Below are 14188 nucleotides of genomic sequence, written 5' to 3'. Positions count from 1 at the left end.
CAGAGTCCAAACGGACACCTGGACCTGTTCCTCCGCTTCCTTCTGGGTCTGTCACTAGAGACCAATCAGAAACACCTACGAGGTCTGCTGACACAAACAGGAAGTAGCTCACAGACCAATCAGGAAACAGTCCAGTACATCAAGAAGAAGCTTGATGAGGATCTGTCTCCAGAGAGAAGCATCAATCTGTTCCACTGTCTGAATGAACTGAATGATCGTTCTCTGGTGGAGGAGATCCAACAGTATCTGACTTCAGGACGTCTCTCCTCCGATGAACTGTCTCCTGGTCAGTGGTCAGCTCTGGTCTTCATCTTACTGTCTTCAGAAAAACATCTGGACGTGTTTGACCTGAAGGAATACTCTGCTTCAGAGGAGGCTCTTCTGAGGCTGCTGCCGGTGGTCCAAGCCTCCAGCAAAGCTCTGTAAATATAGTTTTTCATTCAGAAAACAACAAACCATCTTGGAATTACAAGGTTCTATCTGCATTCTGAACGATTTGATTGGTTTTCCCAACTGTAAAAGGTAAAGAAGTAAAAAGTAGTTCTAAATAGTTACTTAACAGTAAAGGTAAGAAAGTATTTAGTGAAAAAACTACTCGAGTACTGAGTAACTTCTGAGTAAATTCTGATTATTGTGGCCCCGCACCTGGTGATCTGAGAGACTACCAGGAGGCATAGACGTTGGAAGGGCAGCTAACCCCCCCAGTTACATAAAAATCAATGCTTTCTCTAACATGAAGCGTTTGTCACCTCAGCTGAAAGAAAAGAAAAAACACAGCTCACCGCTTCATCCAGCGTCTCTCCTCTCTGTCTGTTTCACCGACACACACACACACACACACACACACACAGTGATCGATAGTCATGTCGAAGACATTTATTCTAACTTTTCTCTGAGTTTTGTCGACATAAGAATGACTCGACCCACAAGAATCTGAGTGATGAGCAGCTACAAACAGAATCTCACATCAGAAACATTCAGAAATGAACTCATTCACAACTGAAAGTGAAACTTAAATAGGATCGACAGATTCACTGACGTTAGACGGTAAAAGTCGGGGGGATTTCAAAAAGTGGGCGGTATATTGTGACTCCTCCATAAATTATTGCACATACACTTGCATATTTATGCACATTTGTCTCTGAATGACAAGGATTTAGAATTAAAAAACGTTAAAAGAGTTCTATCTATAACCGGGCGTGGAGAGTTTGTGTGCTGTCATGTGACTGCCTGGCTGCGTTTGATTGGTGAAACGGAGTCCCGTGAGAGTCTTGAAAGAAGACTCAGACAGAAATAAACAGATGGCACAGTGTGACGTTAACCTCACCATGGAGCCTAATACACCACCCAGCTGCGACAATAACCTGATGAACAAACATGTTCAACATCATTTAACTTCATTATGATAATAATGTCAGTTAGAACCTGAGGTGATGAACAGTTGTTTGTAATTGTTTCATCACTAATTTCTGGTTCCTCTTCAGACTCAGTGGCTGTAACCTCTCAGAGAGAAGCTGTGAAGGACTGTCCTCAGTTCTCAGCTCCCAGTCCTCCAGTCTAAGAGACCTGGACCTGAGTAACAACGACCTGCAGGATTCAGGAGTGAAGCTGCTGTCTGCTGGCCTGGAGAGTCCACACTGTCGACTGGAAACTCTCAGGTCAGATTCAACTACTTTGAGAAGTTTACCTATGAAGCTTTCAATGATGCGTTTACATGCACCAAATATTCAGTTAGTTATATTCACGTATTCCTAAATAGACACGTTTGCTACTAATCTGTTAACACGGCTGATGAAATACTGTTTCTGCTGCTAACGACTTGCCAGCAAAAGAACAAAACAAAACTTTTATCAAAACCAAACCTCTTGTTTATCTTTTCCCTGCCGTTCCATGTTTTAATAGTTTTATAAATTTACCTGGCGTTTATAAATGCTGTTGCAAACGTCAGTCTACGTTTGTGAACGTCAGTCCATGAACATGTGAGCCTGAACTACAACACCAGACTGTCTCTGCTGTCAAGGTGGAACCAGTTTGAACCACTTTCTATACAGTTGAGTTTATTGAGTTTTATATGAAATGAACTAATATTCTTGTCACGGTTGCTTAAGCAGCAGGGAGGACCCACATGCAGACTCAAAGCTATGCAGATGCAATGAAGACATATTATTCATGAAAACACCCCCTAGTGGCCAGCAGAGAGAATGCAGCTTTAAGGACCTTCAGGCTTGACTTCACTTTTCTGAACCAGAGGTTGAAGCCTGATTGAAATATCAACTCTGACAACTGAACATGAACCAACCAGACATTTTGATGCTGCTGACAGTTTTAATTCAAAGTTTAAAGCTTCTAACTCGTCTGCACGGCGGAGACAAAACACCATTTTAACACCAACATGTGCACACACATTTATGATGACGTTACAATGCATTTTAAACCCGAAATCAATTGACTCTACATTCGCGATCGCGAGATGGGCATACGCTCCACTTTTGGAAAAGTGTGAAAGCCGGTCCGTGTGACTCTACACTATGTTAATTAAGTGCTGTTGTTATAACGCTTTTGGTGCCAGTTTAAAACAGTAGGTTTACTTCAAAACGCGAGCGTCAGACGCTTTCAGAGCGTTAATGAACAGTGTTTTAGAGCTCCCCTAAATGTCTCAGGTAGGCTTTCAGGCAGTGGTGTGGTGGTAGTTGATGGTGTACTGCTAGGTAGATGGGTAGGTTACAGAGGAGGAAGTGGGTATACTCTCCCATATATTCCAATGGCTTTCTGGCTGATAGGTGGGTATTAGGGTTGCAAAGGGGTGGAAAATTCCCGGTAAATTTCCGGAAAGTTTCCGGTAAATTTCCACGGGAACTTAAGCTTGGGAATTTTGGAAATATTCCATATTTGGAAACTCTCCATGGGAATAATGGGAATTAATGGGAATTTAGGGGAACTAACTGGGAATATATTATATCCAAGCATAAATATGAACAGAAGTCATAAGAAAACATCCATTTTCAACAGATATTTCAACAGATTTATTTGAAAGTAGAACAGAACATGTTTTAATTAGTTGTTTCATGGGTGAAGTCAAAAACAGGAATGTTAGGTTCAATACTCCCAACCCCACTCATTCAAAAATGGAATGGAATGTTCCCGTTCATTGTCTATGTAAGAAGCCGTGTGATGCCGTCGCGGAGCAGCCGATTTCGAGAGACGGAGCGCCGCCGCCCGCAAGCTTGCGAAAATCTTTTAAACTGACCGATGTCGATCTAAAATAAAGACAGATTCAGCAACTGCATAGCTTATTTCTTTCCTAAAATGTTTTCAGAAACACATTTTAGTGAACTATTTTTGTAAAATAAGAGGGAGGTGGGAGGCTGCGAGGGGAGAACGATACGAGCTCGGAGGAGCACAGAGCACAGAGGGGAGGGGTGCATGTGTGTGTGTGTGTGTGGGGGGGGGGGGGGGGGGTGCTTTTTTCAAACCTTTCAAATCGTAGACTAGAGCTTTAATAAAATAAATATATTTCCCCATAATAGCATCAAAACTTACTTCACTTTGTTTAGTCCAGAAGCTCAAATGTGTGCCTCAATAGTCTTTGTGCTTCAGGCTCAAAAGTGTGGTCCAGTCTTCTAGTGATCTTCTGTACATGTGATGGAGGCATGCACAGTGCCAGTAGAGGGTGTGGTCTCAATAGCCATGCACTAAGCAGTGTGCTCTGTGCATGTGGTTGAGGAATGGCATGGATATTCAAGTGTATTTGAATGGCATCTGTTTGTTTTAGTCAAGATTATGCTACAAAATAACTTTCCTCAGCTATATTTAAGTCCCCTTTGAAGAGCCAACCATCAATTTTAAAAATTCCCAGTTTATTCCCGTATATTCCCATAAATTCCCATTAATTCCCATTAATTCCCATAAATTCCCATGGAAAGTTTCCACTTTTGAAAATTCCCGGAATTTTGCAACCCTAGTGGGTATACTGTAAACCACCAGAAAAAGAGGTGGGTATACCCCGTATACCTGCGTATACCCTCCACTACACCACTGCTTTCAGGTAATTTCGCAGCGCCTTCCGGGTCATTAAAAAAGACGTACAGCAAATCTGGAATGAAAAATGGCCCTGTTATTTCATCCCCGAATCCCATTCATGAACACAATATCTAATATCAGTTAACGAGTCGTTTTCTGTTTCTCGTTTTCCGTTTTTTAAACGAATAACGGGATAAGAGTCATTTTCCGTTTTTCGTTCTTTTATTTTGAAGTGAAAAACATCACATCCTGCTGTGTAATGAGCTGCATTGAACACAAGAAGATCTATCGAGAACAAAAATGTCCTTTTATTTTGGCGAAAAGTAATGCAAAAGTAATGTAAAAGTAGTGTAATGCCTTACAATTCAAAGACAGTAATATTGTAATGTAACTAATTACTTTGAAATGACAGTAACAAGTAATAAATAATGCATTACGCTTTTGAAGTAACTTGCCCAACACTGCCTATAGCAAGGGTCACTAAGAGGTGGAGCTTGGCCCAGATCCAGACCCAGACCCCGTCCTATCAGGACCCAGACCCATAACTGATAGATCATTGAGAATTATTAAATGATGACGGAGCGTTTCCATTTTACTGCTGCAGCGTTAGCATCACTACACTGGTTCAGATGGTTGGAGGTTAAATCATCTCACTGGTTGCTACTCACAAACACTAAATTACCCAGTAATGCAACGGGGTGAAACGTTAACTCTGAACTTAATCAAATCTGTGCAAACTGGAGTTTCTGTGAGTGACGTTTCTATGGTGACAACTGAGGAGACTCACTGACAGCTGACAGATGGATCAGAGAGTGGAGGTGATAAAGGTCAGTCAGGTCGGTGAGATCTAGAGCCGATAGATAAGTTCACACGGCTGCTCTCAAAGAGGAACGCTGACAGTGAGAACAGAGCTTTGAATCAAGACAGACTCTTTTCTTCCAACTGGCAGTTGAACACCTGAATGCCTCATATGTTCTGAGAGTCTTAAGAAGCACATTTTCAAAGCTGTGTTTTGTATTTTAGTGTTATTATCAGAGTACTTGTTATTCATAATTCCTCCAGTTCAATATGAAAACTATAAACATTGTTGAAATGTTATTGAATTCCAGCCTTTTTTCTTTGCTAGATGGTTTAAAATCAATACCAGATCTTTGTTGGCACACCAGGTCTGAAGACAGACCACATAGACTGTTTCAACTGTTGTTTCTTCTCTTTTCTAACGCTTCAATTTCTCTCTCAATCATTTCAGCTCGTCTCTTGTCTTTCTTTTAACGTCCTCCTCTGTCCGTCTCTGTCCATCACTCAGCCACGCTTATCCCACCCAGTACAACATCAACACAACAAAAGACAAATATCACTTTTTCTCATTTTAAAAAGTGGACAAATGGACATAAGTCTATGTAAAGTCCCCAGAAGTGACAGTAGTGTGTGTGTCTTCAGTCTGTCAGGTTGTCTGATCACAGAGGACGGCTGTTCTTCTCTGGCCTCAGCTCTGGACTCCAACCCCTCCTATCTGAGACAGCTGGACCTGAGCTACAATCATCCAGGAGACTCAGGAGTCAAGCTGCTGTCTGCTGGACTGGAGGGTCCACACTGGAGACTGGACACTCTCAGGTGAGGACAGATGGACAGACATCAGACTGGACACTCTCAGGTGAGGACAGATGGACAGACATCAGACTGGACACTCTCAGGTGAGGACAGATGGACAGACTTCAGATTGGACACTCTCAGGTGAGGACAGATGGACAGACTTCAGACTGGACACTCTCAGGTGAGGACAGATGGACAGACTTCAGACTGGACACTCTCAGGTGAGGACAGATGGACAGACTTCAGACTGGACACTCAGGTGAGGACAGATGGACAGACATCAGACTGGACACTCAGGTGAGGACAGATGGACAGACTTCAGACTGGACACTCTAAGGTGAGGACAGATGGACAGACATCAGACTGGACACTCAGGTGAGGACAGATGGACAGACTTCAGACTGGACTCTCTCAGGTGAGGACAGATGGACAGACATCAGACTGGACGCTCTCAGGTGAGGACAGATGGACAGACATCAGACTGGACACTCAGGTGAGGACAGATGGACAGACATCAGACTGGAGACTCAGGTGAGGACAGATGGACAGACATCAGACTGGACACTCAGGTGAGGACAGATGGACAGACATCAGATTGGACACTCTCAGGTGAGGACAGATGGACAGACTTCAGACTGGAACCTCTCAGGTGAGGACAGATGGACAGACATCAGACTGGACACTCTCAGGTGAGGACAGATGGACAGACTTCAGACTGGACACTCAGGTGAGGACAGATGGACAGACATCAGACTGGACACTCAGGTGAGGACAGATGGACAGACTTCAGACTGGACACTCAGGTGAGGACAGATGGACAGACATCAGACTGGACACTCTCAGGTGAGGACAGATGGATAGACATCAGACTGGAGACTCAGGTGAGGACAGATGGACAGACATCAGACTGGACACTCAGGTGAGGACAGATGGACAGACATCAGACTGGAGACTCAGGTGAGGACAGATGGACAGACATCAGACTGGACACTCTCAGGTGAGGACAGATGGACAGACATCAGACTGGACACTCTCAGGTGAGGACAGATGGACAGACTTCAGACTGGACACTCTCAGGTGAGGACAGATGGACAGACATCAGACTGGACACTCAGGTGAGGACAGATGGACAGACTTCAGACTGGACACTCTCAGGTGAGGACAGATGGACAGACATCAGACTGGACACTCTCAGGTGAGGACAGATGGACAGACATCAGACTGGACACTCAGGTGAGGACAGATGGACAGACTTCAGACTGGACACTCTCAGGTGAGGACAGATGGACAGACATCAGACTGGACACTCAGGTGAGGACAGATGGACAGACTTCAGACTGGACACTCTCAGGTGAGGACAGATGGACAGACATCAGACTGGACACACTCAGGTGAGGACAGATGGACAGACATCAGACTGGACACTCAAGTGAGGACAGATGGACAGACATCAGACTGGAGACTCAGGTGAGGACAGATGGACAGACATCAGACTGGACACTCAGGTGAGGACAGATGGACAGACATCAGATTGGACACTCTCAGGTGAGGACAGATGGACAGACTTCAGACTGGAACCTCTCAGGTGAGGACAGATGGACAGACATCAGACTGGACACTCTCAGGTGAGGACAGATGGACAGACTTCAGACTGGACACTCAGGTGAGGACAGATGGACAGACATCAGACTGGACACTCAGGTGAGGACAGATGGACAGACTTCAGACTGGACACTCAGGTGAGGACAGATGGACAGACATCAGACTGGACACTCTCAGGTGAGGACAGATGGATAGACATCAGACTGGAGACTCAGGTGAGGACAGATGGACAGACATCAGACTGGACACTCAGCTGAGGACAGATGGACAGACATCAGACTGGAGACTCAGGTGAGGACAGATGGACAGACATCAGACTGGACACTCTCAGGTGAGGACAGATGGACAGACATCAGACTGGACACTCTCAGGTGAGGACAGATGGACAGACTTCAGACTGGACACTCTCAGGTGAGGACAGATGGACAGACATCAGACTGGACACTCAGGTGAGGACAGATGGACAGACTTCAGACTGGACACTCTCAGGTGAGGACAGATGGACAGACATCAGACTGGACACTCTCAGGTGAGGACAGATGGACAGACATCAGACTGGAGACTCAGGTGAGGACAGATGGACAGACATCAGACTGGACACTCTCAGGTGAGGACAGATGGACAGACATCAGACTGGACACTCTCAGGTGAGGACAGATGGACCGACTTCAGACTGGACACTCTCAGGTGAGGACAGATGGACAGACTTCAGACTGGACACTCAGGTGAGGACAGATGGACAGACTTCAGACTGGACACTCTCAGGTGAGGACAGATGGACAGACATCAGACTGGAGACTCAGGTGAGGACAGATGGACAGACATCAGACTGGACACTCTCAGGTGAGGACAGACATCAGACTGGACACTCAGGTGAGGACAGATTCACTGACATTAGACGGTAAAAGTCGGGGGGATTTCAAAAAGTGGGCGGTATATTGTGACTCCTCCATAAATGATTGCACATACACTTGCATATTTATGCACATTTGTCTCTGAATGACAAGGATTTAGAATTAAAAAACGTTAAAAGAGTTCTATCTATAACCGGGCGTGGAGAGTTTGTGTGCTGTCATGTGACTGCCTGGCTGCGTTTGATTGGTGAAACGGAGTCACGTGAGAGTCTTGAAGGAAGACTCAGACAGAAATAAACAGATGGCACAGTGTGACGTTAACCTCACCATGGAGCCTAATACACCACCCAGCTGCAACAATAACCTGATGAACAAACATGTTAAACATAATTTAACTTCATTATGATAATAATGTCAGTTAGAACCTGAGGGGATGAACAGTTGTTTGTAATTGTTTCATCACTAATTTCTGATTCCTCTTCAGACTCAGTGGCTGTAAGCTCTCAGAGAGAAGCTGTGAAGGTCTGTCCTCAGTTCTCAGCTCCCAGTCCTCCAGTCTAAGAGACCTGGACCTGAGTAACAACGACCTGCAGGATTCAGGAGTGAAGCTGCTGTCTGCTGGCCTGGAGAGTCCACACTGTCGACTGGAAACTCTCAGGTCAGATTCAACTACTTTGAGAAGTTTACCTATGAAGCTTTCAATGATGTGTTTACATGCACCAAATATTCAGTTATTTATATTCATGTATTCCTAAATAGACACGTTTGCTACTAATCTGTTAACACGGCTGATGAAATACTGTTTCTGCTGCTAACGACTTGCCAGCAAAAGAACAAAACAAAACTTTTATCAAAACCAAACCTCTTGTTTATCTTTTCCCTGCCGTTCGATGTTTTAATAGTTTTATAAATCCACCTGGCGTTTATAAATGCTGTTGCAAACGTCAGTCTACGTTTGTGAACGTCACTCCATGAACATGTGAGCCTGAACTACAACACCAGACTGTCTCTGCTGTCAAGGTGGACCCAGTTTGAACCACTTTCTATACAGTTGAGTTTATTGAGTCTTATATGAAATGAACTAATATTCTTGTCACGGTGGCTGAAGCAGCAGGGAGGACCCACATGCAGACTCAAAGCTATGCAGATGCAATGAAGACATATTATTCATGAAAACACCCCCTAGTGGCCAGCAGAGAGAATGCAGCTTTAAGGACCTTCAGGCTTGACTTCACTTTTCTGAACCAGAGGTTGAAGCCTGATTGGAATATCAACTCTGACAACTGAACATGAACCAACCAGACATTTTGATGCTGCTGACAGTTTTAATTCAAAGTTTAAAGCTTCTAACTCGTCTGCACGGCGGAGACAAAACACCATTTTAACACCAACATGTGCACACACATTTATGATGACGTTACAATGCATTTTAAACCCGAAATCAATTGACTCTACATTCGCGATCGCGAGATGGGCATACGCTCCACTTTTGGAAAAGTGTGAAAGCCGGTCCGTGTGACTCTACACTATGTTAATTAAGCGCTGTTGTTAGCAGGCTCCATGAGCTGGACACCGACTCACGGAGCGGCTCCCGGTCGGTCAGAGCGCAGCCGACCCGGCACACCGAGGATCAACAGCTGAGGGGCGGCGGCGAAAAGGCGGAGGCTCCGATTCTCCCCGTCGGTTTTGAACCGCTTTTATGTCCGCGTCATAACGCTTTTGGTGCGAGTTTAAAACAGTAGGTTTATTTCAAAACGCGAGCGTCAGACGCTGTCAGAGCGTTAATGAACAGTGATTTAGAGCTCCCCTAAATGTCTCAGGTAGGCTTTCAGGTAATTTCGCAGCGCCTTCCGGGTCATTAAAAAAGACGTACGGCAAATCTGGAATGAAAAATGGCCCTGTTATTTCATCCCTGAATCCCATTCATGAACACAATATCTAATATCAGTTAACGAGTCGTTTTCTGTTTCTCGTTTTCCGTTTTTTAAACGAATAACGGGATAAGAGTCATTTTCCGTTTTTTGTTCTTTTATTTTGAAGCGAAAAACATCACATCCTGCTGTGTAATGAGCTGCATTGAACACAAGAAGATCTATCGAGAACAAACATGTCCTTTTATTTATAAAAGTAATGCAAAAGTAATATAAAAGTAATGTAATGCCTTACAATTCAAAGACAGTAATATTGTAATGTAACTAATTACTTTGAAATGACAGTAACACGTAACTAGAAAATTCCCCCGCCGGGAAATTTTGAGAGGGAGGCAGTGGGCCGCCGCCCGGGGGTGTGTCTGTAAAAGTTTAAAGTTTAAACGGAGTTTCTAGGTGAAAGAATGACCGAGCAGAAGACGTTTGACTAAAAAAACTACATTTCCCACTACTAAATGTAGTTTTTAGTACATTCCTGTCCACCAATCAGAGCACACCACTCGTGTCTCCATTTTAAAGTTTAAATGGAGTTTCTAGGTGAAAGTATGACCGAGCAAAAGACGTTTGACTAAAAAAACTACATTTCCCACTACTAAATGTAGTTTTTAGTACATTCCTGTCCACCAATCAGAGCACACCACTCGTGTCTCCATTTTAAAGTTAAAATGGAGTTTCTGGGTGAAAGTATGGACGAGAAGAAGAGGTTTGACTAAAAAAACTACATATCCAACTACTAAATGTAGTTCTTAGTACATTCCTGTCCACCAATCAGAGCACACCACTCCTGTCTCCATTTTAAAGTTTAAATGGAGTTTCTGGGTGAAAGTATGGACGAGAAGAAGACATTTGACTAAAAAAACTACATTTCCCACTACTAAATGTAGTTCTTAGTACATTCCTGTCCACCAATCAGAGCACAACACTCGTGTCTCCATTTTAAAGTTTAAATGGAGTTTCTAGGTGAAAGTATGACCGAGCAAAAGACGTTTGACTAAAAAAACTACATTTCCCACTACTAAATGTAGTTCTTAGTACATTCCTGTCCACCAATCAGAGCACACCACTCGTCTCTCCATTTTAAAGTTTAAATGGAGTTTCTAGGTGAAAATATGCCCTGAACTCAGCTGTAACTCAAGTACTAGCGAGTACTACCGAGTACTACTGAGTCTCAAGTACTGAGAACTACTAGGTACAATGTATTGTCAAACAGTTGAGTGCTTCGCACTCAACTGTTTCCCTGTACAGGTCACTGAACTCAGCTGTCACTCAAGTACTACCGAGTACTACTGAGACTCAAGTACTGAGAACTACTAGGTACAATGTATTGTAAAACAGTTGAGTGCTTCGCACTCAACTGTTTCCCTGTACAGGTCACTGAACTCAGCTGTCACTCAAGTACTACCGAGTACTACCGAGTACTACCAAGTACTACCGAGTACTACTGAGACTCAAGTACTGAGAACTACTAGGTACAATGTATTGTCAAACAGTTGAGTGCTTCGCACTCAACTGTTTCCCTGTACATGTCACTGAACTCAGCTGTCACTCAAGTACTAGCGAGTACTACCGAGTACTACCAAGTACTACCGAGTACTACTGAGTCTCAAGTACTGAGAACTACTAGGTACAATGTATTGTAAAACCAATACATGCCAATACATGTCACTGAACTCAGCTGTCACTCAAGTACTACCGAGCACTACCGAGTACTACCGAGTACTACCGAGTACTACCGAGTACTACTGAGACTCAAGTACTGAGAACTACTAGGTACAGGTCACTGAACTCAGCTGTCACTCAAGTACTACCGAGTACTCCATTTTAAAGTTTAAATGGAGTTTCTAGGTGAAAGTATGGCTGAGCTGAAGAGGTTTGACTAAAAAAACTACATATCCCACTACTAATGTAGTTTTAGTACATTCCTGTCCTCCAATCAGAGCACACCTGCTGTCAGTTATGAAGATCAGTGCCCCACAGTGCTGTCACCATGGCAACGGCCCTTGCTGCGTGTGTATGACTGCTTTGGAGAGTCTCTCTGCTTCTCTCTATCGCTCAATTCCCCCTCTGCGCATGGGTCCGAACAAAAGCATGCCAGGCTCACACCGAAACTCCTATCGCCAAAATTTTCGCACCGTTAGCGCCACAAGACTCGGCTGAAGACACCGATGACTTTTATTTTTTCCTAGTGTCAGAAATGTGGACGCTAGGGCGAGTTAGAAATGCTGTTCAGATCAGGTTTCTTTGAAAATCTGCTTCTAAATTAACATTGGAGCGGATGACGAGAAAACCTGACTTGGCCGCGCTTAGAGGTTGCTAGTTCAAATTCTGTAAATCGCACAGACTTTTTGAGCACATTGTGAGCGACAGGACAAGTTTGTCTACAAAATTGGAAAATATCACGTCTGTAGAGTGAAGATTGTGGCCGGGAGGAGTTTGGAAAGGAAAAAGATCTGAGAAGCCCCCACACTCTAACTGATGATGTCACGCACTCTAGCCCAGAAGGTTCCGCGCAATACACACCCATTATAATCTCACGATTTCTCCCAAAACGATCATGGTCATTGAACAGTGATTGATCAAAAACTATATGAGCTATTGAAACGCGGATTGACACACCAGGACACAAGACTTGTGTCTACGTTTTAGAGTTTAAATGGAGTTTCTAGGTGAAAGTATGACTGAGCAGCAGGCGTTTGAAAAGCTACATTTTCTGTTTTGTTTTTTTCGCTCGTCCCATTCATTTCAATGGGGAAATTTCAGTGGTTTTTCGCGACTTACGTCGCGAAAAATGAATATTCTGGACTTCTTTTAAATAGCACACCGATCCCGATCAAGGCGCACGTTTTGATGTAACATTCGCGTAGGTGCTAGTTTTTGTTAGGCAGTTTTAGGGAATCAAAAAAAGGTAAGAAGAGGAATAATAAGAAGAAAAAACACGTCGGATTTCAATAGGTGGCTGTGCTTCGCACAGCCACCTACTGTTTGTCTCTGCAAACAGTAGGTGGCTGTGCTTAGCACTGCCTCCCTAACTAGAAAATTCCCCCGCCGGGAAATTTTGAGAGGGAGGCAGCGGGCCGCCGCCCGGGGGTAAAAGTTTAAAGTTTAAACGGAGTTTCTAGGTGAAAGAATGACCGAGCAGAAGACGTTTGACTAAAAAAACTACATTTCCCACTACTAAATGTAGTTTTTAGTACATTCCTGTCCACCAATCAGAGCACACCACTCGTGTCTCCATTTTAAAGTTTAAATGGAGTTTCTAGGTGAAAGTATGGACGAGAAGAAGACGTTTGACTAAAAAAACTACATTTCCCACTACTAAATGTAGTTCTTAGTACATTCCTGTCCACCAATCAGAGCACACCACTCGTGTCTCCATTTTAAAGTTTAAATGGAGTTTCTAGGTGAAAGTATGACCGAGCAAAAGACGTTTGACTAAAAAAACTACATTTCCCACTACTAAATGTAGTTTTTAGTACATTCCTGTCCACCAATCAGAGCACACCACTCGTGTCTCCATTTTAAAGTTTAAATGGAGTTTCTAGGTGAAAATATACCCTGAACTCAGCTGTCACTCAAGTACTACCGAGTACTAGCGAGTACTACCGAGTACTACCAAGTACTACCGAGTACTACTGAGTCTCAAGTACTGAGAACTACTAGGTACAATGTATTGTCAAACAGTTGAGTGCTTCGCACTCAACTGTTTCCCAGTACATGTCACTGAACTCAGCTGTCACTCAAGTACTACCGAGTACTACCAAGTACTACCGAGTACTACTGAGACTCAAGTACTGAGAACTACTAGGTACAATGTATTGTCAAACAGTTGAGTGCTTCGCACTCAACTGTTTCCCTGTACAGGTCACTGAACTCAGCTGTCACTCAAGTACTACCGAGTACTACCGAGTACTACTGAGACTCAAGTACTGAGAACTACTAGGTACAATGTATTGTAAAACAGTTGAGTGCTTCGCACTCAACTGTTAGCCAATACATGTCACTGAACTCAGCTGTCACTCAAGTACTACCGAGTACTACTGAGTCTCAAGTACTGAGAACTAGTAGGTACAATGTATTGTCAAACAGTTGAGTGCTTCGCACTCAACTGTTTCCCAGTACATGTCACTGAACTCAGCTGTCACTCAAGTACTACCGAGTACTACCAAGTACTACCGAGTACTACCGAGTACT

At 43.8% G+C, this 14188-nt stretch overlaps 2 protein-coding genes across 2 annotated transcripts in view; both read left to right on the top strand.

Moving 5' to 3' along the window:
* The window catches only part of LOC311030186 (uncharacterized protein), a 426559-nt gene that overhangs the window by 84641 nt on the left and 327730 nt on the right, over window positions 1-14188 (top strand). The window lies entirely within an intron of this gene.
* Window positions 1-14188, top strand: part of LOC311030189 (protein NLRC3-like) — a 171535-nt gene that overhangs the window by 125690 nt on the left and 31657 nt on the right. Inside the window, exons 11-12 of the mRNA XM_084035819.1 lie at window positions 1485-1658; window positions 8554-8727. Of these exons, the coding sequence (XP_083891945.1) occupies window positions 1485-1658; window positions 8554-8727 (348 nt within the window). The remainder of the gene's footprint in view (window positions 1-1484; window positions 1659-8553; window positions 8728-14188) is intronic.

Source organism: Eutrigla gurnardus (assembly GCF_963514095.1).
Source record: "Eutrigla gurnardus genome assembly, chromosome: 19".
Lineage (NCBI taxonomy): Eukaryota > Metazoa > Chordata > Actinopteri > Perciformes > Triglidae > Eutrigla > Eutrigla gurnardus.
This window is presented reverse-complemented; position numbering and strand designations above follow the sequence as displayed.